We start from the raw sequence: 22,642 nt of genomic DNA, 5'->3' as shown, positions 1-22,642 counted from the left end.
GGGGGGTGTTACGTCTCCGACTCCGCGTCTCTTTTTTTCGACGTATATTAAAATTTTAGTTAAGGGGAAGGTAGACCGTAGTCCATTGTAATATAAAAAAAAGGAATTTCAGAGTCCTTCAGAAAATAAATTCAATAGACGTTCACATATTCCGGGACAATTTGTTGCGTGGAAGCATTAAAAACATGTAACAAATTGCGAACGGGCGCCAACAGGATGTCAGACAAAGAATTTGTCTAGACATAATACAAAAAATCAGAATTTAAGAGCTCATAAATATTTCAACTTTGATAACCTGTCCGTCATAGGAAAGGAAAAATAACTTTCTTTTAAAAATTGTAATTGCGTACCGATCCCGAGCTTTAGAAAAACCAAGGGCGCGAGCGACCCGAAATTACCGGAGTATGTGACGCAGGCAAAGGCAATAAAGCCGGGTACCCATACGTCATATGGAATGTAAGAGTTACCTAACCATCTCTCGATGGAAATGATAGAAAAATTCTGGAAGGCTCGGAAGGGGTAACTCGTTGAAGCGGGGGTGCTTCGTAGGCACATTACTTCCTTAAAACCAATGGACTTCGGGAACTCCTCACCAAAATCTAGAAACTAAGGGCGAAAACTTAAAATAGAGAAGGGACGAAGTGCGAGTGCCCAATAATTTTGAGATAGGAAAAGTGGAGGAATAAGCTCTGCGAATGAGAGATTAGAATCTCAGAAAAATGAAAATTCGGGAAGAGTCCTCCCCTTTTCCGAGCTTATAAAATCTTGTGCTCAGGCTGAGCACGCTCTCTTGCATCTCAGCCACAAGCCGAATCAGTTTACTTAAATCTATCGTGAGTGCTTTGAGTGTGCAAGTCGATCCAAACCTATCGAGGAAGCAGTTGAAGATCTCCTAAAAGTAAGTCCCTACGATTTAATATGTACTTGGGCGAAAAACACGATTCCACTAAATGTAGTTATCTTGATTAATTGTTTTCAAATGTTGTCTGAGAGAAAGAAATGTCCGAGTTGAAGATCCGCGGTTTTGATTTTGTGCTGATTGATCCCGTGATCTGTTAAATGTGTGAGAATATCTGCTCCCGAACACCGGTTGAGACATGCTGTCGAAAAACTAGCGATTTTCTGTGGTCAACTCCGCGAAATATCGCTGGAACTTTGGCGACTGTTCTCAGCTAAAGAATCGGGAAGCGGTTCTCGCCAAAGACAGATTATGCGGAATCTTTCATGGCCGGATCGAGACCTTCGGAATTCGTCGATGACGAATCTCCTTCCCTCCATTGTTATCAAACATTCCAAAAATTAAATTCAGATTTAATTAAAATCAATTAATAATTTTAGTGGAATCTCAAAATAAGAAAACGCTGAGGAAGAGTCGAGCGCGGCGGAATAAACAGATCAAAAATCTGAGAGATTTAGTCCGCCGCTTCTTCGTGCAATACCTGCTCGCGGCGGCACCGAGTGAGGAAGTATTTGTGTCTCCCGCGCGCAACGAGGAGAGACCTTGGTCTCCTCGTCCAGGCCCACCGCCACCATCTCCTATCCGCGGCGATCCGGAGCCGTTATACGGCTATTTCCCAGAAGAAGAGGAGTCAGTTACGAATCCTACCGACGACCAAAATCTTTCGTCTCAGTCCACGGAGCCTGAAACGGAATTATTCCGCCCCACGACTCCTTCTTATACTCCGAATTCTTCCCTCATCTTCGAGCCACGGTTTCCCGGAGATGAGCCAAGAGTCTGTTCCACTCCTCTTTCACCACCTCCTTTTCCCTTCGAACCTGAGGAAGCCGACTCTCTGGGTGAAGATGACTCAATCTCTCTCCCAGGAGTAGACTTCCCCGATCAACCTCCATCTCCGGTCCCGAGTATAGAGATCCTCGAGGAGCATCCAGAACCGAGAGAGGTTATAGATCCTCTCCTGGAGCTCCTCCGCAGGGCCTGTACTCCGTGGACAGATCCTGTCCCGGAAAGGGCCTTCTCCATCGGCCCTGACCACTTCGAGCCAGAAGAGATCAGGATTCAGGCAGCTCGGTCTGATCCTGATTCTCATTTCTTTATTTATTATCCCGGGGTGGAATTTCCGTTCCTGGCTCCGATGCGATTAATTGACCTCGTTTTCCCGAGATCCACCGCGAGGGTGGTGGAAATCGAAGAGGTCACAATAGATTAACACACACACATACACACACACATGCACACCCTTACACTCATTTAAATATTGTAAAGTTCTCAACACCGCAATGTTAAAATTATATTTACTCATTCGTACATTACCATTCTCGTATTATTTGATTTGTAAAATAAAAACTTTTACGCTATTTTTATATTTTAAATGCACTGTATGAGTTTTTGAATTGCCTATTCGCCATCTATAGATTATTTTCGATTTTTGTAATTAGAGTCATTTATTTTTAATTAAATTGTTAATTAGTGTTATTAAAATCGTGGACTAATTATTTAATTATTACCCTAAACTATCCTGCCTAAGCGATCAATCACGCCCGGTTCTATCCCAGAGAATAAGGATTCATTTCCTTTCTCTAAAAAGAACCACTTACGCGCTCATTTGAAATCCGAAAAGTATTCTGCGCGTAAAACGTGTAGATTCGAATTTCGAATCTCACATAAATTCGGTGGTACGTCACCTCCCTACCCTACCAGCACAGACCATTCCGAGGAATTCCTTCCAATTGATTAATTAAATAGAAATTAATCCTCCTGACGTAACAGTAGTTATAAAAAACAAATTTTTATATTTTTCTCTGACACCGTACAATTTTTTGCTCGAAATTGTCATTTTCTCTAGTTAACAAATGGATATTTTGAAAACCGAGTATCGGATTTTCGTAATTTTTTGTTTGTTAATATGACAGGGTCGTTCAACGTCCGATTCCGATAAAATAACTTTTTTGCAAAATTGTTTAAAAAATTTATTATGCAAAAAAGTCACTCATCAGATTCTGCTATCGGACGATGCTGCGAGTGACACTGTACAATTTTTTGCTCGAAATTGTCATTTTCCTTAGTTAACAAATGGATATTTCGAAAACAGATTGTCCGATTTTCAAAATTTTTTATTTGTTAACATCACAGAGTTGTTCTACGTCCGATTCCGATGAATTTTTTGCAAAAAAGATTGTTTAAACAATTGAAATGACTTCTTTTTGATGTTGAAACGCAACATCGGAAACTTGAAGTCCATAGCAACAACAATTACGTGACAACAAACGATTTCGTTAAAGATATGAATTTGTTAAGTAAGTACAGCCGCGAAGTGCTAAAAATATAAACATAAATTATTCAAATACTATTGAAACATAAAAAAATATTATCTTAAAAACTACGACGTTTCGATGTACATTTAACATTAATAATCAACAAAATTAAATTCTATGTGCATGCATTTATTCGTATTAAACATAATAAATTTTAACATCGCGAAATGCGTTAATCGTTGCATAAAAAATATCCATTTTGCATTAATTGATGGAAGGGATTAAGAAGGGATTAAATAAATATGTATTTTTATTAGTAACGTAACATATATGTTAATATTTATTTATTAATGTTTTCCAGCAGACGTGGTAATTTCTCGCGTCATGTCTATCACCAGCACAGCAATACGAGTTAGTGACAAATATTTCACATCGAGAGCATCGAAGTAACCGTGGCTACCGCGACGGGCGCGACTGTGCGACAGTGCGACACCGACTATAGCTGAAAGACTAGAGAGTCAGGAATATATTTTGCTCCTTTCTACAGCTCGACCCCGATTAAAACACACGGACACGAAGCTACAGTCGTTTGCGTCTGTTGCCGTCGTACCAAATTTGCGACCACTGGTTAAGGGGAAGCTAAACCTTCCTGTTTTACCACGCAATCGTAAATTCGACTATTTTTCTAAACGGCTGAACGGAATAAAAAATCCTTCTCCAGGATTAAAGTACGCACGCTTATGAATATCGAACTGGTCAGTTTGATATAAAATATGCGAAAAAATTATTTTTTATGTGTTCACCTACGAAACATTTATTTACTGCATAGGTTATATCGCTTAGACGCACAAACAGAGACCTGTCCGAAATTCCTGAAACATCAAAGAAAAGAATGGCGCACTTGAAATTACGATTCGAAGGCTAACAAAAAAGAATAGTCAAATTTACGATTTAGCAAAATGTGCACGGGTCAGCATGTGCCATTTTGGTAAAATGTCACGAAAACGAGCAAGATTAGTTCCGGCGTCACAGGATAGATGGCAGTGTTGTACATACATGTGTTCATATAGAATAACAGACCTTTGCCTGTTTGCTAGCTTTGCCTGCTTTTCTGTCCTGTCCATCTTGATGACCATGTGCAAAGAGGAATTATATTTTTATAAATAAATTGTTACAGCGTAATAAATAATTTATTTATAAAAATATGATTTCTCTCTGCACATGGTAAAAAAATTAAAAAGTTATAAGTACATAATGAGAATTACGTGTTGTTCAGATTAGTAAAGAGCTTAGTTGTATGGCAATAGTAATATTTCATTTACAAAATGTGTGTATATCAGCTAGATTATTGGAAAATTGAATATTCTAGCTGTCTAATTCACATATTTAGTGTAAATGTTGAAATGCTACTGTGTCAAGTATCAACATGGTACTTTCCACTTATAAAAGTCATAACTTATTCATTTATGTATGTAGCTGATACCAGAAGCAAAATATGTATAATATATACATTCTTATAAACGGATTGAAATATATGTTTAATCCGTTTATAAGAATGTATATATTATACATATTTTGCTTCTGGTATCAGCTACATACATGAATGAATAAGTTATGACTTTTATAAGTGGAAAGTACCATGGTTGATACTTGACACAGTAGCATTTCAACATTTACACTAAATATGTGAATTAGACAGCTAGAATATTCAATTTTCCAATAATCTAGCTGATTATTACACACATTTTTTGTAAATGTTGAAATGGTACTATTGCCATACAAGTACCAGTAACTTCGCCTAAACTACTGAAATATCTCTGTAGCGCAACGGCTAACAGCGGACCTGCTAATTTGACGACCGTGCGAGCGCCGGTTCGAGTCCCGTTATGTACTTATAATTTCTTTTTTTTTAATTTTTTTTTTATAATACCATGTGCAGAGAGAAATCATATTTTTTATAAATAAATTATTTATTACGCTGTAACAATTTATTTATAAAAAATATAATTCCTCTTTGCACATGGTCATCAAGATGGACAGGACAGAATAGACAAGCAGGCAAAGCTAGCAAACAGGCAAAGCTAGCACACAGGCAAAGGTCTGTCATTCTTATATGCACGCGTATTACAAGGCTCCAGATGTCGCCACGTTCCGGTACGGAATTTGCGCTTGGCCTGTCATATCGACGCCGTGCAAGTTCGGCGACGGCTTTAGCTTCCCCTTAAGGAGAAGCTAAACCTTCCTGTTTTACCACGCAATCGTAAATTCGACTATTTTTCTAAACGGCTGAACGGAATGAAAAATCCTTCTCCAGAATTAAAGTACGCACGCTTATGAATACCGGTCTGGTCAGTTTGATATAAAATATGCGAAAAAATTATTTTTTATGTGTTCACCTATGAAACATTTATTTACTGCATAGGTTATATCGCTTAGACGCACAAACAGAGACCAGGCCGGAATTCCTGAAACATCAAGGAAAAGAATGGCGCATTTGAAATTACGATTCAAAGGCTAACAAAAAAGAATAGTCGAATTTACGATTTAGCAAAATGTGCACGGGTCAGCATGTGCCATTTTGGTAAAAATGTCACGAAAATCGAGCAAGATTAGTTCCGGCGTCACAGGATAGATGGCAGTGTTGTACATACATGTGTTCATATAGAAATAACAGACCTTTGCCTGTTTGCTTGCTTTGCCTGCTTGTCTATCCTGTCCTGTCCATCTTGATGACCATGTGCAAGAGGAATCATATTTTTATATATAAATTGCTACAGCGCAATAACAATTTATTTATAAAAATATGATTTTTCTGTGCACATGGTGTTATAAAAAAAAAAAATTTTTTTTAATTAGAAAAAAAAATTATAAGTACGTACATAACCGACTCGAACCGGCGCTTGCACGGTCGTCAAATTAGTCCGCTGTTGCCGTTGCGCTACAGAAGTTTCAGTAGCGAAGTTACTGGTACTTGTATGACAATAGTACCATTTGAACCTTTACCAAAAATGTGTGTAATAATCAGCTAGATTATTGAAAGATTGAATATTCTAGCTGTCTAATTCACATATTTAGTGTAAATGTTGAAATGCTACTGTGTCAAGTATCAACCATGGTACTCCACTTATAAAGTCATAACTTATTTATTCATGTATGTAGCTGAACAAAATATGTATAATATATACATTCTTATAAACGGATTGAAATATATGTTTAATCCGTTTATAAAAATGTATATATTATACATATTTTGCTTCTGGTATCAGCTACATACATGAATAAATAAGTTATGACTTTTATAAGTGGAAAGTACCATGGTTGATACTTGACACAGTAGCATTTCAACATTTACACTAAATATGTGAATTAGACAGCTAGAATATTCAATCTTCCAATAATCTAGCTGATTATTACACATATTTTTTGTAAATGTTCAAATAGTACTATTGCCATACAAGTACCAGTAACTTCGCCTAAACTATTAGAATATCTCTGTAGCGCAACGGCTAACAGCGGGCCTGCTAATTTGATGACTGTGCGAGCGCCGGTTCGAGTCCCGTTATGTACTTATAATTTTTTTTTTTAATTTTTTTTTTATAATACCATGTGCAGAGAGAAATCATATTTTTTATAAATAAATTGTTTATTACGCTGTAACAATTTATTTATAAAAAATATAATTCCTCTTTGCACATGGTCATCAAGATGGACAGGACAGAATAGACAAGCAGGCAAAGCTAGCAAACAGGCAAAGGTCTGTTATTCTTATATGCACGCGTATTACAAGGCTCCAGATGTCGCCACGTTCCGGTACGGAATTTGCGCTTGGCCTGTCATATCGACGCCGTGCAAGTTCGGCGACGGCTTTAGCTTCCCCTTAAGCGAGTTACTTCACATCAAGCGAGAGCCAATCAACGTGGGTTTTAAGCGGCAACAATAAAAAAGTTAATTCATGCGTAACGCGCCAATTTTTTAAAGATAGGATTTGCTAGAAATCACAGGGCGCGCGCTATATTACACTTTTTTTTTTATATAATTACTATTACTAATCACTAACACTATTTCCCGAAAGACGAACGACCGAAAGAATGACGGGGAGTTATCGAGACGATTTTTTACGATTACAATTTAAGAGCGCGACGAACGATTCATTGTTGTTAAAATATTCCCAAAGAAATCACAAGGCATCTTTATTTTATTCAAAAATCTTATAGATACTAGGTACAAAGTTCTTTTGATACGCTCTAACATAGTAACGCAGTAAAATAAGGAAACTTATTCTTTACAAATAGTATAAGTCTACAAAATTTTCAAGTACTATATTACAATAAATATACATATATCTAACTCTATGCAACTTTTTTTTCTATCGATGGCTAGTTGCGCAGAACTTGATCGAGTTTTCGTTTCCTCCCATTGGACTATTTGGTCAAACGGTAAAATAAACATATAACGTTTTTGTGGACTTGCAAAGAAAATCAAACTACTATTATCTAAAGAAAATCGCCTACTATTATGACGAACCAGTCATTTGTCTGGAGTGATTTACATATCTATCCTAAGTAAACGGCGCCATACACGAATGTTTGTCGCGATCGAGTCTGCTACAATACTTTAAACGGCATCAGATCGACATAATACTGGAACGATATTCCTGACGCAAAATTCTTGTAAGTAAAACTGGTGGCACTATTGCGGGACGTTCTCGCGCACAGCGCGAGATTCTTTGTAAAACAACTAATTTTAAACATGCTGCGTTTTCGGATTCAGTGGTTCGGTTGCCGCCAATTTTGCGCTGTACTGAGCCCTCCTTGCGGCTCGTCTTCTTTTGTCTTTGTTTTTCGCTCCCAGGGCCAAAAAATTGTTATAAAAATATTCTTCAATTTCCGATAACTTTTTGTCATGAGTCTTCGGCAGTAATAGCCACACGAAAATAAATGCTCCCACGGAAACGCCAGCGAAAAACCATTGTACCGATTACGCACCTTGAAACAGAAATATTATATTAGTTAAGACATCAAAGTACAATAATTATACGTGCGAGATATGAATATTTTGAGGTTCGCACCTCCTAAAAAAGCTTTTGTCTTTGTTTTTCGCTCCCAGGGCCAAAAAATTGTTATGAAAATATTCTTCAATTTCCGATAACTGTTTGCCATGAGTCTTCGGCAGTAATACCCACACGAAAATAGCTGCTTCCACGGAAACGCCAGCGAAAAACCATTGTACCGCATACGCACCTTGAAACAGAAATATTATATTAGTTAAGACATCAAAGTACAATAATTATACGTGCGAGATATGAATATTTAAAGGTTCGCACCTCCTAGAAAAGCTTGTAGGCTTCTATAACTTTGCAATGCGGCGAACATAAGTAAATTTGCCATGGAAAAACTGATGGAGTGAGCAATTCCGCGGATTTCGGTTGGAAACAATTCCGCCGTCATGGTCCATGGAATAGTCAGCATCCCGATTATCGACGTGCATACGTAAAGTAGCACGCAAGCTACTGGGACCTGCAAGTATTACATGGTGACGTTTTCTCATTTTTAAAAATTACATTTCACCGAACGACACGAACGAAATAAAATTCTAACTTACCCAGTATCCGCTGCGATCGCCGTTCTTAATGTTCAGCGTGAAGTAGCCCGAGACAATCATGCACAAAGCCATTCCAAATGACGATATTATGCACAGCGATCGTCTTTTATATCGCCTCAGTAGCCAAGTATTTACCATCGAGTACAAAAAGAACGTTAAACTGACCAAAATTGACGCCATGTACGCATCTACGCCCGCACCGACTTTCTGAAAATCATCGTAAGTTGACTATCTGGTTTTATGTATCCATCACCGCTAATTGATACAAATCGATAATCAATAAAACTAAATCAATTTAAATATCGCTACTCGTGTACAAGTCGCGATTGAATACAATTTGCAAGATATACGAAAAAGAACAAGATGTATAAATTCATTGCATATATAGAATCGTTTCTAATTACTTGAAACCAAGTCACAGCATAAAACAGCGTGATGTAAATTCCGGAAAACTGTTAAAAGGAAAACAGCAAAAAAAGTATCACCATGGGTTTCCATCCGTTCGGTTTAAGAAATCCTCGCCACTTGTTGGACGTGCTACTATATTTGCTTCGCCGTTGCTCGTTCAACTTAATTTCATTTTCTTTCATAATGTTAATAAACTGCACTTCGGCCATCGACGTTTTGCTTTCCGACGTTTCGTTTTCATGAAGCCTACGGCAAAAAAATGATCAGTTACATAGTAAATAACGTAAGAAATTTTTTTTTATCAATATGTTTAACGACGAGTTCAAGCTTACCACTCTAGAGACTTCTTGGCGTCATCAATGCGCCCCTTCGAGACAAGCCAAACTGGCGATTCTGGCACAATTAATTGTACTAATAAAATGGGAACGATCGCGTAAATGAGGCTGAGGTAGGCAACGAGGTCCCATTGCAAGTAGGCGCCTTTCAAATAACACAGCACCATGCCGAATGATGCCAGCGTCGTCCCGAATGAGATCAAGGAGCCACGTAGTTCCGGTCTAGCTACCTCGGTAATGTAAACTATTGCTGGTGAGGTCGACAGTGTGATCGCTAATCCAGTTAGCAAACGGCCCACCAGCAGCATCGGTATGTTCGTCGATGTGGCAATGAGAATCGAACCAATCACGGAGGGAATTGCGCCGATTTGCAGAGTTCTCAGTCGACCGAACATCTCCATCAGGAAGTCCGCAACCAAGGCACCAATAGGCGCGCAGACGACGGTCAAACTGGCTGAAAATTAGATAAATCTAGATAAGTTTCATCTTTTTAATATATTAATATTATTATTTCGTTATACTTTGCATCTCGCTTTTCCTATCTTAAAAAAACTAGTCACCCAGACGGGAGGCTTTATATTCTGAGAGGATAAAACCTCGGAAAGGCATCGTTCATCAACGGAGCAACTTCAGAAATAAGAATCATTTTTTTAAAACGTAAAACTAATAGCTTATACTTGTAGCATCTCTAAAATTAATATACATATATATATATATATTTTTTTTTTTGTTACAGATCGACGCAACTGCATCCACCGGTCATCAACGAGTGTCGTCACCGCCGATATTAATAATTATACGAACCGCAGCCGGTTCGTCGGTCGTTCCGGGAGTTCCGTAAAGTATTCGAGCGGAGTTTTTTGATATACGACATTTTTCTTAACGCGAGTGCCGAACATGGAACGCGCGAAAGTGATCATGAAGTAATTTTCGCGATTATAAAATCACGGTCGGGGTGTTCGCGAGTGTCTTGTGCGCGGAAGGATGGCTCGACACGTCCCATCTGAGAAGAGGAGCAGGCCCGGGAAGGGCATCATGCATCGGCGGAGCAAATTTTAGGTAAATATTAATTTCTTTTTTTTAGAAAATCTTTATAAAAATAAAGCTTTACCTTTACATGAATTTAAATACTAACTTGTCTACATTAATATGTTTTATTTTATGTTACAGTCACCGACAGAACTCTACAACTCCGCTGAAGCTCATGCAGTTTGGTAAGTCGCATGATTTTTTTTTCATAGTTTGTAATTTTGCTTCCTTAAAAAAATAGCGCGCGCATGGTTTCTTCTAGTGTTATAAAAAATGAATACTAAGTAATTGTCAAGTAATAAAAATGTATACATGTAAAAGACGTGGACTACGATCGATAGAAAGAAATAGTCTAGATTGAAAATTTTGCTACAGTAGAAAACAATCTTTAGTTGCCGCGAGAAGACTTTGATAGCGCTAAACGTAGATTGATGTTGCGTAAGATGAATTTAATCAGAGTACGATGCTTGATCTGAACGATCAGCTCTCGCATGCAACGACACGCACGGCGACGGTGCGCGTACGGTTTTCTTTCAACAATTACAACACTCTTACGCAATCCGTCTAGTCAGCTTCGTGATAATGTTTTATCAATACAAAGAGGATAGCTGCTAACGATACCAATAATGACTGCACTTCTAATACTCATCTATTTTACGATAACAGTATCTAGTTTATGCAACGGTGGCATCTTGCGATGTCATCGTTTTGAGTATTTATAATTACGTATTTCGTAAAAAAGAACCGACTAAGCACAATTTTAATTTGTAATTAATGTTACATGCGCAATTCTTTTAACGGAATAACGTTACATGTCTCTATCACCTGTTTTTAACGATCCCATGTGCGTATCATATATCCATGCGATCTTACCTATCCAGAAAGTTTCCTCTTGCGTGGCATGTAGTTTCGCATCATCCTTCTCAAAATGAGGAATGAGAATAGCTGAATACGCCATGATAAAACCGACCACTATATGAAAAGACGCTGCCACGATGCAGGCGATGATCTGCAAAAGTTTAAAAAGATCTTGCATACCTTCCGTAAAACTTTTCTTTTTATTTTTGCCTTGCTATTTTTCTACAACATTTTTAAGCCCCGCGCACGAAATCTCTTTTTTTATCTTTTAAACCTTCCTCATTAAGATATTTTTTTTACTATTTTTTTTAATGCCGAATAATTGCTCTCAACAGATCATAAAAAAAAAATATTATCCTTCGTGAGATAATGACGGTAATTAAGTACCTCTCGGATGGCATTTCGAATGGTTGTCGGTTCGACGAACCCTTTGTTGAGGCTCCGACTCGAAACGATCGCATCCTTAAACCACTCTCGTTCATTCTCTTCAATGTTCTTCGACGCCTCCTGCTCCACGCTGAAACATGCAATAAGGTGTCGTCAGTTCGATCATCGTCAAATAAATCATGCAAAAAGTGTCGTGCCGACGCGATTTTTTGTTGTAATAATTCGCGTGTCTTTTTAAAGCCCCGAGCTAAATTTATGATAGTTATTCGTCACGTTTATATATAAAAAAAAACTTTCTGTAGAAATAAAGTGTGTTCAGGTAAAGAAATTACTAGGCTACGGAATGACTATTTTAGAACTTTGCTGCGCGTCACGCATCAGAAACAATCAAACAGGAAAAAACAAAATACAACCGAACAGGAAAGAACAAAATACAACCGAACAGGAAAGAACAAAATACAACCGAACAGGAAGGGACAAAATACAATCGAAGAAAAGACAAAGAGGAAGGAAAAATTTCGTTAGATTCTGATAATTTGATAATATATACCTCAATGAATAGCAATCCATGACGTTCTCTTCTTTTCAAATCGGTAGTTTTTAAATCTATGATCTGTACGGGATTCTTTTTCTTTTGTTGGTCAAGTCGGCGCCTCTCTAGGAATCCTCTCGTCAACTCTGCTCGACGTTGGCCAGCATTTTACAATCTAAAATCAAATAATTTCATTAGATCGATAAAAAAATAACATTATTAGGCAATAATACAATGTTCCATACACTCGGCAAAAGGCTGCTCTAAAGATTCCCTTCCTAAGCTCGCTATTACAGAATCTGGTTCCTCCCGAATAAAATTGAAATTTTCACGCGAACGGTTAAGTTTCCAATGTTGCGAATTTCAAACGCGATCCGAAACTAAATATCACAATGTTACATCTCTTTGTACGCTCCTAATGTTTACAAGAACTTGGAAGAATCGATCGAGCCGCTAACAGATCAACGTCCCAACACGACGGGTGTCACGTCGCGAAGGTCTAACAAAAAATAGTACAACAGGAACACACATTTTAACAGTCTCGCTTAGACGTCGCCTATTTAATGTAATTTTTCCATCTTTCTTTCTTTTTCTTTAAAACTCGACTGCGCAGTTATTCCGTTTCGAACATAAATAATGCAAAAAAAAAAACGCAGCCCGAGGCGAGCTGTCCCGGCAAGAGTTCGATAACAATGTCAAGTAATTCGTGAAACACTGACATACAAAACAAAACTTTTTTTCCTCCTTGGCAAATAATATGAAAACTGCAATAGAAAAAATTAAAGTAGAGTAGATAAGTAATTTGTTAAGCGAAAAGAAGCAGTTGACATTCGTTAAACAGATATTTCAAAGTTCAGAGTCGCGAAATTCGATCTGTCGAGCAAAGAACATGTGGGGATTCAGACCGAGCACTCACCTTGCTTCGGGAATCGATCCTTCGTCGAGTGTAGAGCCCGTTCGCAAAGGATTAGGGACCAAGAAGGTAAACCTCAGCAAGCCTTTTCTCGTGGCAAAATGATGTGATCAGCACGCTGCAGGCACGACTCGACTTGGTAAGACGGCCAATCGAACGCTGAAGACTTCCCTACCTAACGGCTGTTGGATAACTGGGTGAGTCTTGGAAACTTCGTCGCCTCGTTCTCCTACGTATTACAAGGCTCCAGATGTCGCCACGTTCCGGTACGGAATTTGCGCTTGGCTTGTCATATCGACGCCGTGCAAGTTCGGCGACGGTTTAGCTTCCCCCTAAGGGTACTAACGGACCCTCTAACCGTCAGTTAAAACTAACTTCAGTTAGCGGTAAATTAACTGCGGAAAAAGAATGGTGAAACGTAGTTAGATATTAACTGGAATTAACCATACTTTAACTACGGTTAAAATTGTTAACTAAACTTGGTGAAACCTGCCCAATAAGACATAACACGTTTTAAAATCCATAACAAAAAATCTAACTTATGTAGGTATCAAATAATAGTCGAAAATTCAACAAATGAACGCCTTAATGGGCCCGTTATATTCCGGCCGAAATGTATTTTAAATGCGAGAAAGCAACGCCGCCTAGCGGCGAAGCCTCGTACTTTTCGGTGGCTGTCCCGAATTGCTTATTTCACGATTTAAAGTATGCACAGAGAAAAATATGATTTTGGTGGAAAGTAAATCAATTCTTCAACTTATTTTACTTTGTTTAAGTAATTATTGTCTTCAACGAAGAATATATTTTTGACAATAGTTTTAAAGTATACTCATCATAAATATTTAATATTCTCATTACGATATACTAAATACAGGAATACATTCTTTGTTCAAGAATATTATAATCTTCTATAGAAGAAAACAAAATTTATTTAATCTGAATTTTTTACAATTTAATAATTTCTTTAGTCAAGAATATAATATACTTAAAACTACAATATCTTAATCGTGTAGTACAATCCGTAACGTAATGAGACGCGTTAGTCGCGCAAACAAAGGGAAGGGGTTATCTCTGTTCCCAGTTGCTATCGATACGTTTATTCAGCAAGACGGTCGAGACGGCAAGTACGTGCGAATCAAGCGACTTATATATTCGGCAAGTGACAAAGTGAAAGTGAGTGCAGCGTATTAATTATTATTATTTTCTCGAGATGTGTATACATAGAAAACAGAGTTTTGCACGATATAATTTGGTTGCAGCCACTCGTTTCGTGATAACTGCATGCATCCTTTATCCATTGCTTTGCTCGCCATTGCATATGCATATGTATGTGTGCTGTTACCACGAGGCTAGTCGTTGATACCAAGTTATATCACGCAAAACTCTATCTCCTTCGTATACAGATTTTGAAAAAAAAAAGTTCTCTTTTGTTTCGTTTCAGAATTGACAATAATTGAATTCTGAATTGTTCAGTATTGCAGAATTGTTACAAGTCATTGACTGTAGCAATTTGCTACCGAGATTTGAGGGTTAGTATTTTTGTCATAATATAACAAGATGCACATAAAAATTAAAACGTACTCACTTTAAAAGTATATTTAAGTATAAATTTTTTATTTTTTTATTGTAGAACATAAAATTGTAGTTGATCATATTTCGAAATTAACTACAAACAATGATATGTTAAATGAGCTTATTCCTAATATTGATGACAGATTAGATTTTATTAATAAGTATGAAATGTTTATTTCAAACAAAGAAAATAACGTAAGTTTGATTTATTTAAGTATTTGTAGAAGTATTTTCCACTTAAACTTATAGATTATACGTATTTATATAACTTTATTTATTTTGATTAGGATATACACAATTTAGACGTGGGAAATAATAATATTTCAATAATTCCAAAAATTCCCACCAAAAAGATAAATGAGTTTACATGTAATGACACTTCGGACAGTGAAAATACTCTTATAGTAATAGAAGATAAACGTGAACAACCATCATGTTCGTCTCAAGAAGAATATTTCAAAGAAATGCCTGATTTTAATTTAACGGAACTACTTGAACAGACTCCAATGGGAAAAGCTATTCTTTCTTATTACAACAATAATAATCACTTAAATAATTGCTTAAAAAATTAACTTGTCGATATAATAATGAGGCACTTATTTGCATTTCATAGCAAACAGTGATTTTATTATTTATATCTATTATATTTAATTAAAATTATGTACAATATATCTTATATTTAATTATTTAATAATTATTTCAGGCGATTAAATACTAAAAATTACGAATTAATAATTTCTAAAATAAAACAGTTATTTCCCAATGAGCCTGCAGCAGTTTATTATACTCCTGCAATACGTAAAAAGAATCTTTTTCTGGAAAAAGTATTTTAACTAAGGATAATGCACGAAAGTCCGTGAATCCGTTACGAAGACTGGAACGTTACCATGGGTGTAAAATGTTATAAAGACCAAAAGTTTAGTTAAATTTTGACAAATGAATTACGATTAAAATGAATTAATTAATACATCTGAAAATAGTGCCTGCGTATTACAAGCTGTCAAATTGATAATGTTGATTTCATACATAAACTTATATGCATATTTTGTACAGTTAAAGGCATAGTTTGTAGATGTATTAATTAGTCCGCTTTAATCGAAAAGCATCTGTTATAAGTTAATTGAAGTTGTTCTTTGTAACATTTTATATGCATTGTAATATTCCGTCCTTCTTAATGTATATACTGATTTTCGTACATTATGAGGACTGTATTTAAAATTATGTATAACGCACATTATGAGGACTTATTACATTCTTAAATTCTGTATATCGCAATAACTATCTCATTTCATTTGCCGTAAATCAATGCAATAAACGAATTTAAATCAGTGAAACGTATATGAGCGCTTTGTTTGTAACGTGCGCGATGTTTACTGTCAATTATTTGTTTATATCGCATTTATGGAATGTAAATATGATATTCTGTTTTGTGCGTATAATAATTTTACAAATTAAAAATAATTTTATCTATTGCTTTTATATATTTTATTTAATAAATTTTTATTTTATTTTATTGCATATTTGTGTATATAAATTACGGCAAATTAGATAAAATACTTATTGTAATATGTAGAATATAAAAATGTAATAGGTCCTCATAATGTAAAAAATTAATTAAATAAATAAATAAATAAATAAATTATTTACATAAAGCTGGATTCCGGAAAAAGCATGATGTTTAGGTGCTACACGTATTGTAAATAAATGTGGCACCCAAACATGAAGCTTTTTCCGAAATCCAGCTTTATGTAAATGATTTAATACTATTATATGATCGATCTTCAGTTCTTGAGCGATGCTGCGACTGCTAATATGGCGGTCTACTTCAATCATTTCCATAATTTTATCGCTGTTTTCCATGACGGGCCTTCCTATGCGAGGTGCGTCTTTAACGTCGAAATTATGGCAACGGAATCGACGAAACCAAAATTGCGCGTAATTAGCTGTCACAGTAATAAGTCCAGAAACTTCATTTACAATTTTAACCGCCTGGCTCACGTTTTCACCTTTATCAAAGAAAAATTGTAAAATATAGCGAATTTTCTCTTTATTGCCGTCCATTTTTCTCACGCTGTAAATCACAACAAAGTCGACTGACCACAAAACTTTTAAAGAACTTTTCTTTAGTACCGAATGCCACTTCTAAAAAGTATGAACATGACGCTAGACGATTAATACATTACGTGATATATGTCACTAAAGCCATATAGTAAAAAAATAATGGATTATTTTTTTCTCAACCTTTACCGACTTTCGTATATTATGAGGACCGTATTTGAAATTATGCATAACGCATATTATGAGGACCTATTATATTTTTGTATTATACATATTGCAATGAGTATCTTATTTAATTTGCTGTATTTTATATACAGGAATATACAGTAAAGTAAAATGTTAAACAAATTAAATATATGAGAGTCTTAAATAAAATTATTTATATTTTTATACAATTAGTATACTTAGTTTATATATCGGTATTTTAAGCTACATTCCATAAAGCACATATGCGCGCATATGTCACAGTGAACGTCGCGTACGTTGAAGACAAATGCGCATATATGCCCTTCCTTGAACGCAGCTTTAAGATTTTGTTATACCGAGTGTTTGATGTAAGGTTTTGTTCCCGGTAATTGTAGATAGATATTGGGAATACAAATCAAAAAGTCAGATATCATTTCAAAAAATTTGTAACCCGTTACCGTGTAAGAAATTACTGAATTTTGACGAATTGGCGCGGAGCATGTAATGAGTCGGGAGCGGCAAGTGAGAGCGGGTGGGTCTTAGGGAGAGAACGGGGGTTAAACTCCGTGCGACAATTGTGAGGTGAGAGTGGGAAAAGTCAACGCGTGGTGTAATAGACAATTGGCGACGGCACCATTCCTAACCTTTCGCCTGTCGCGTTCACTCACGCGCAGCTTCCTTGTCGCTCTTGCGCTTAAACATTTTAAACATTTTAATTTTTTTCTCAATAATAGTTGAGAATTTTCCAAAATAGTATAGGATTTTTTAACTTATATTTCCAATATCTTTTTAAATCCACAGTGGTGTACACTTAATTATAAGACAAGACACCCTGTATAAACACTTTAATTTAAAGCATACAATTCTGTTATTAAAAAACAAAATGTTTGTTCTCATAATGTACTATTAGTATACGATAATAAAAATGTTTAATATTTTGAAAAAAATTGAAGTATATATGAAAAATTTTATCGATACACTCATCTACATGTCGATGTATATCTATGTATGCGGAAATATCTATGTTTTGTGCCGGTCCTCACTGTATACGGTTCACATAGCTATATATATGTATTATTTGCAAACTAACAAAAATAAAAAAATATTTTTACCTGAAATTTTTATTTTTTTTTTCAGAAAATAATACAATAATTAAATAAATTACATTAGTGTTTATTTTGTTTCAGAGATGTAAAAATAAATTAAAAAAAAAAAAATACATAGGCAGGACTCGAACCAGCGATCCCGCGCTTACTGGACTAGAGCCGCCCGCGCTGGACTACCACGCTGCTTCGAAAATCAGTATAACCGTTCGGTATTTCAACACGTCGAAAATGTTTAAATTTAATTTTTTGGCTTATTTTTGAGAAGAGCATCGAATGGCTTTAACAGATTAATGTAGGAACACTAATCTTCAAACCCTGAAGAAAATTGGTGTTCCGTGACCCTTGGACTCCCCTTGTTAGACAAATCCTGAGCAACGCGTTATAGGTGGATGGGGTGGGTGGACAGAGTGGACTCCACTCGGTGGCGTGATGTTTGTTTGTTTTCGTACGGTCGCATGCTAAATATAAGCAAAGCAAGAAACGAGGCAAAATCTAACAGACAAAATAAATCTCAAGCACTTCATAATACGTTAAAATAATGATGTTTAATTAATATTTTTCAAATAAAGACCATTATTTAATTATTTAAAAATTATTTACTAACATAAAAGTAAATTATTTAATAATACTTAATAACTAATTTTTAAATTTTGTGTAGCATTTTGTTAATTATATATAACATTAAAAATTAATAAAAGTAAAATGCAATAACATGTTATATTGATGTATTGCATGTATAAGGCAACAGTATTAAACAATTTATTATACAAAAAAGTCTGCCATTGGAGTCGGTCATAGAACGACACTGCGATTGACACAATTAAACTTTTTGTTCATATAAACAATTCGCTTAATTAACAAATGGATTGCTTGAAGACGAAATAAACGATTTTTATTTTTTCCTAACAACATAGGTATTACGGTTGTTTTTAACACGGCATCAAAGAAGAATTATTTAAATAAATATGTAAAAAATTATTTAAACAATTAATTTTGCAAATAGAGTCACTCATCGGATTCGGTTGTCGGACGACGCTGCGAATGACACGGTACAATTTTTTTTCCAATATTGATATTTTTCTTAATTAACAAATGGATTTCTCGAAAACCAAGTATCGGACTTGCATAATTTTTTTTATTTAACATTATAGCATTGTTCTACGTTGGATTCCAATGAGTGACTTTTTTGCAAAATTAATTGTTTAAACAATTGAAATTACTTCTCTTCGATCTTAAAACACAATATTAGAATCTTGGAGTCAATAGCAACAATAGTTAACTGACTTCGACCGCTTTAGTAAAAGAAATTAATTTGTTAACTAAGTACAGTCGCGAAAAGTGTTAAACATAGGAATATGAGTTGCTCTAATAACTTTTAAACATTAAAAAAGTTATATTTTAAAATACACAATTTTTCTATGTACATTTTACATTTAAATAATTAAGAACATACATTTTTTATGTGCACGCGTATTTTATAATATTTGTTCAATAAATTGATTTTAACATCGCGATATAAGTTAATATAATAAAAAAAAAATTCATTTTTGTTGTAACCCGACAGCGCACGCTGGTCATTGACCACCACGCGCGACACATGTTTTATACACAACTCAGCAGATTGCCAAACTGTTGGAATCTGCTGAGCTTAAGAATCCGTCTTGTCAGCCTTTCGACATCGCGCGCTATCAGCAGAAGGCAGTAGGGCACGCGGCCACTTCCTTCTGCTATTTCGCTGACAAGACCAAAAAATAATATACAGGGTGTCCCAGTTGATATAAAAAAGTTCTTAGCTGTAGGTTGGGCTTCGAAAAATAAGTAGAAAAGTCCTATACGGTTTTGTAAGTTAAGCGTAAATAACCGAGAAAATAACATGTAAAGATTTGACGCCCCCCGTGCGAGTAAGAACGCGCCGCTGAAAGCTACCGAGACGCTGGAAGTACGGCCCATCCCACGCGACTTTACAAAAATCATAGATTGGGCGGTTCGGTTCTTAGGCGAGTCGGAGGACGGTGCGCGGGTAAGGGAAGCGACGACGCATGGTGAGGGAAGAGGTTTGGCCGTCCGAAATCACAGCTTACGCTATTATCGCGTTAATGTATATTATCTATTCAAGCATCGAGCAATGCGCGAAGGAAATTGTAGGGTTTATTTTCTATTCGTGTTCGCGATTATTTACTTAATTTAATGTCTTTATTATTATAACTTTAATAGATAAGCAACCTGATGAATAAAGTATTATTTTTTAATTGTTTCGACTATGGAAATTCTATTATTGCGGTATGAAAACGCTATCGTTTCCACACCACCTCGCGAGGTAGATAGCTTGGCGCGTTTTTTTTTTAGTGGTGTCCCCAATAGGCCTAATCCACTGTTAAAAATTAGTGCATTAGCTGCTTAAAATGGTTGCCCTGTTGTTGAATGCATAATCGTGCTCTTTGAATAATTTGACGAGTAGCGCGATGTGCTACGTTCGGCGTAATTGTATTGAAGGCCGCTATGATGTTTTCGCGTACCTCTTCTACATTACGATCGCGCACATTCTCCACTCGATTTTTTATGTATCCCCACACAAAATAATCGAGGACGTTAAGATCTGGAGATCTTGCTGGCCACGAAATTGGACCATTTCGGCCTATCCACCGATCCGGAAAGTGTCGATCCAAGACCATTCGCGCGCGACGTGAATAATGCGGTGGTGCTCCGTCGTGCTGGAAAATCATCGTTTGCCGCATTTGTAGAGGAAGCTCCTCTAACAAAATTGGAAGATAATTTTCCAAAAATTGCGCGTATCTTTCCCCATCGAGGCGCGGAGGCAAAAAGTACGAACCAATCTGCAAATTAATAATACAAATATTTAAAATTTGGTTTTTTATTATAATTTTTATGTAAGAAAAATACTTACTACTCTATTGCCAATTATTCCTGCCCAGACGTTTAACTTCCATCTAAATTGGAAGGCACACTGACGAACGGCGTGTGGATTTTGATGTTGCCACATAATGAAATTTTTAGAATTAAAAATTCCATTTGGAGTAAAAATTGCCTCGTCGCTCCATAAAATATTGTCAGGAAACGTCTCATCTTGACGACATTGAGCTAAAAAGACTGTCAACATACATTATTAATTATTATTAATTGAGAAATTAAATTAATTATAAGTATCAGTTATAACAAAGTATACATACATATGTACACGTTAGACAAATGTATGTATACGCGTTCTCAACGTATTTAGAGTCAAGCAGGTCGACTAAATGTTGTCGCGTCGATTGTATACGTACATAACGTTTACAATGACCTGCTTGTCTAACAAGATAAATGTTTTTTTCAAATTAAATGAAAACGATCAAATTGCTTGCAAGATTCACGATTCTGATAATAAAACAACGAATTGCTCGAATTAGATTTAACAAAAGAGTTTGCGCTTCGATCGTTTTATTCGCTTTTTCATGTATTTTGTCAAAACAATGAGTTTTAAGAAAATATAAATACCTTGACAAAATGTAAGTTGCATCTGGTCCTGGTGGGAGAAGATGCCAAATAGGAAATGTCTGTTCTGTATTATGGTGCAATTATTGCCCATATATTCCAGTTTAATGAGCCGCAATTATTGGGCCGGAACATTTAGTCCAAATAAACACGAGGCCAATGCCCGATTTTAGGTCGCGATCAAATATCTCAATAAGCACGCTGTAGATCGACAAATCGCAAATTTGTCTAGAATAATTAGTCAGCTGGATTTGGGCTCGCCGGGCCGTCAGCTGGGCGTGCTGTGTGGAATACTGCAGATGATTGGGAACACATTCAACCCTTTGTGTAGCATTCTCATTAACAAAATTTATTTCTCGTTTTTTGTATAATTTTTGTTTAATTTTTTATTTTTTTGAATAAAATTGACCACTCGTAAAAGCTGAATGTATTTACCAACCGGTATTAAAATTATTATGGTTATAATATTAGCCTTTGTTACAAAAGCAGCACAAGCAATATTTATAACTTAAATTGTTGTTTCTTTAACAGTCGAGTGCTTCTTTGTACGAACGTGTTGCGACATTAAGTGCTTCACTCCCTTATATTGAAAATGTGGTATACAGCTGGTGAGCAAAAGGGCTGCATATGTTAATCTGTTACGAGATGGCTCACGAAAACGCGTTAGAAGCAGCCCGTATTTGCGTTATTTCAAATCGAGCCCATCCAACGGTTGGGACAATTTTAAGATGTTCGGCGTGCGCGAAATACGGTTTTACTGGGTGTGCAGAGACAACAGTTAGTGCAAAATTTGACGCATCGCGGTAAACAAGTCAACACGATCGTGAGGAAGCAATTCTAAACGAGTTCGAAAATGATCCGACGAATATGCGGCGCGTGGCTGAAAATGTGGGTGTATCAAGACAATAGTGCACCGCGTGATACGAGAGGATGGATTGCAATCCGTTTCACT

At 36.1% G+C, this 22,642-nt stretch overlaps 1 protein-coding gene and 1 pseudogene across 1 annotated transcript; both read right to left on the bottom strand.

Annotated features, from left to right (window-relative positions):
* Window positions 1-7,390: 7,390 nt before the first annotated feature.
* LOC139104075 (trehalose transporter 1-like protein) lies at window positions 7,391-11,787 on the bottom strand (annotated as a pseudogene).
* A 3,799-nt stretch (window positions 11,788-15,586) lies between these two features.
* On the bottom strand, window positions 15,587-16,909 carry LOC139104074 (histone-lysine N-methyltransferase SETMAR-like). Its single transcript, XM_070659298.1, has 2 exons — window positions 16,496-16,909; window positions 15,587-15,637 (listed from the first exon to the last, which is right to left on the bottom strand). Exons 1-2 carry the CDS (start codon window positions 16,907-16,909, stop codon window positions 15,587-15,589), a joined length of 465 nt encoding a protein of 154 aa, XP_070515399.1.
* Window positions 16,910-22,642: the final 5,733 nt, after the last annotated feature.

This window comes from Cardiocondyla obscurior, linkage group LG07 (assembly GCF_019399895.1).
Source record: "Cardiocondyla obscurior isolate alpha-2009 linkage group LG07, Cobs3.1, whole genome shotgun sequence".
Taxonomy (NCBI): Eukaryota; Metazoa; Arthropoda; class Insecta; order Hymenoptera; family Formicidae; genus Cardiocondyla; species Cardiocondyla obscurior.
Note: the sequence above shows the minus strand (reverse complement) of the source record. Positions and strands in the feature narration are given on the sequence as shown.

Coding starts and splice junctions, on each gene's coding strand:
- LOC139104074 (XM_070659298.1), bottom strand. CDS start 16,909: ATGGACGGCAATAAAGAGAAAATTCGCTATATTTTACAATTTTTCTTT. Junction 15,638..16,495: donor TTTCCGGAATCCAGCTTTAT/GTAAATAATTTA, acceptor TACGTATTGCAG/GAGTATAATAAACTGCTGCA.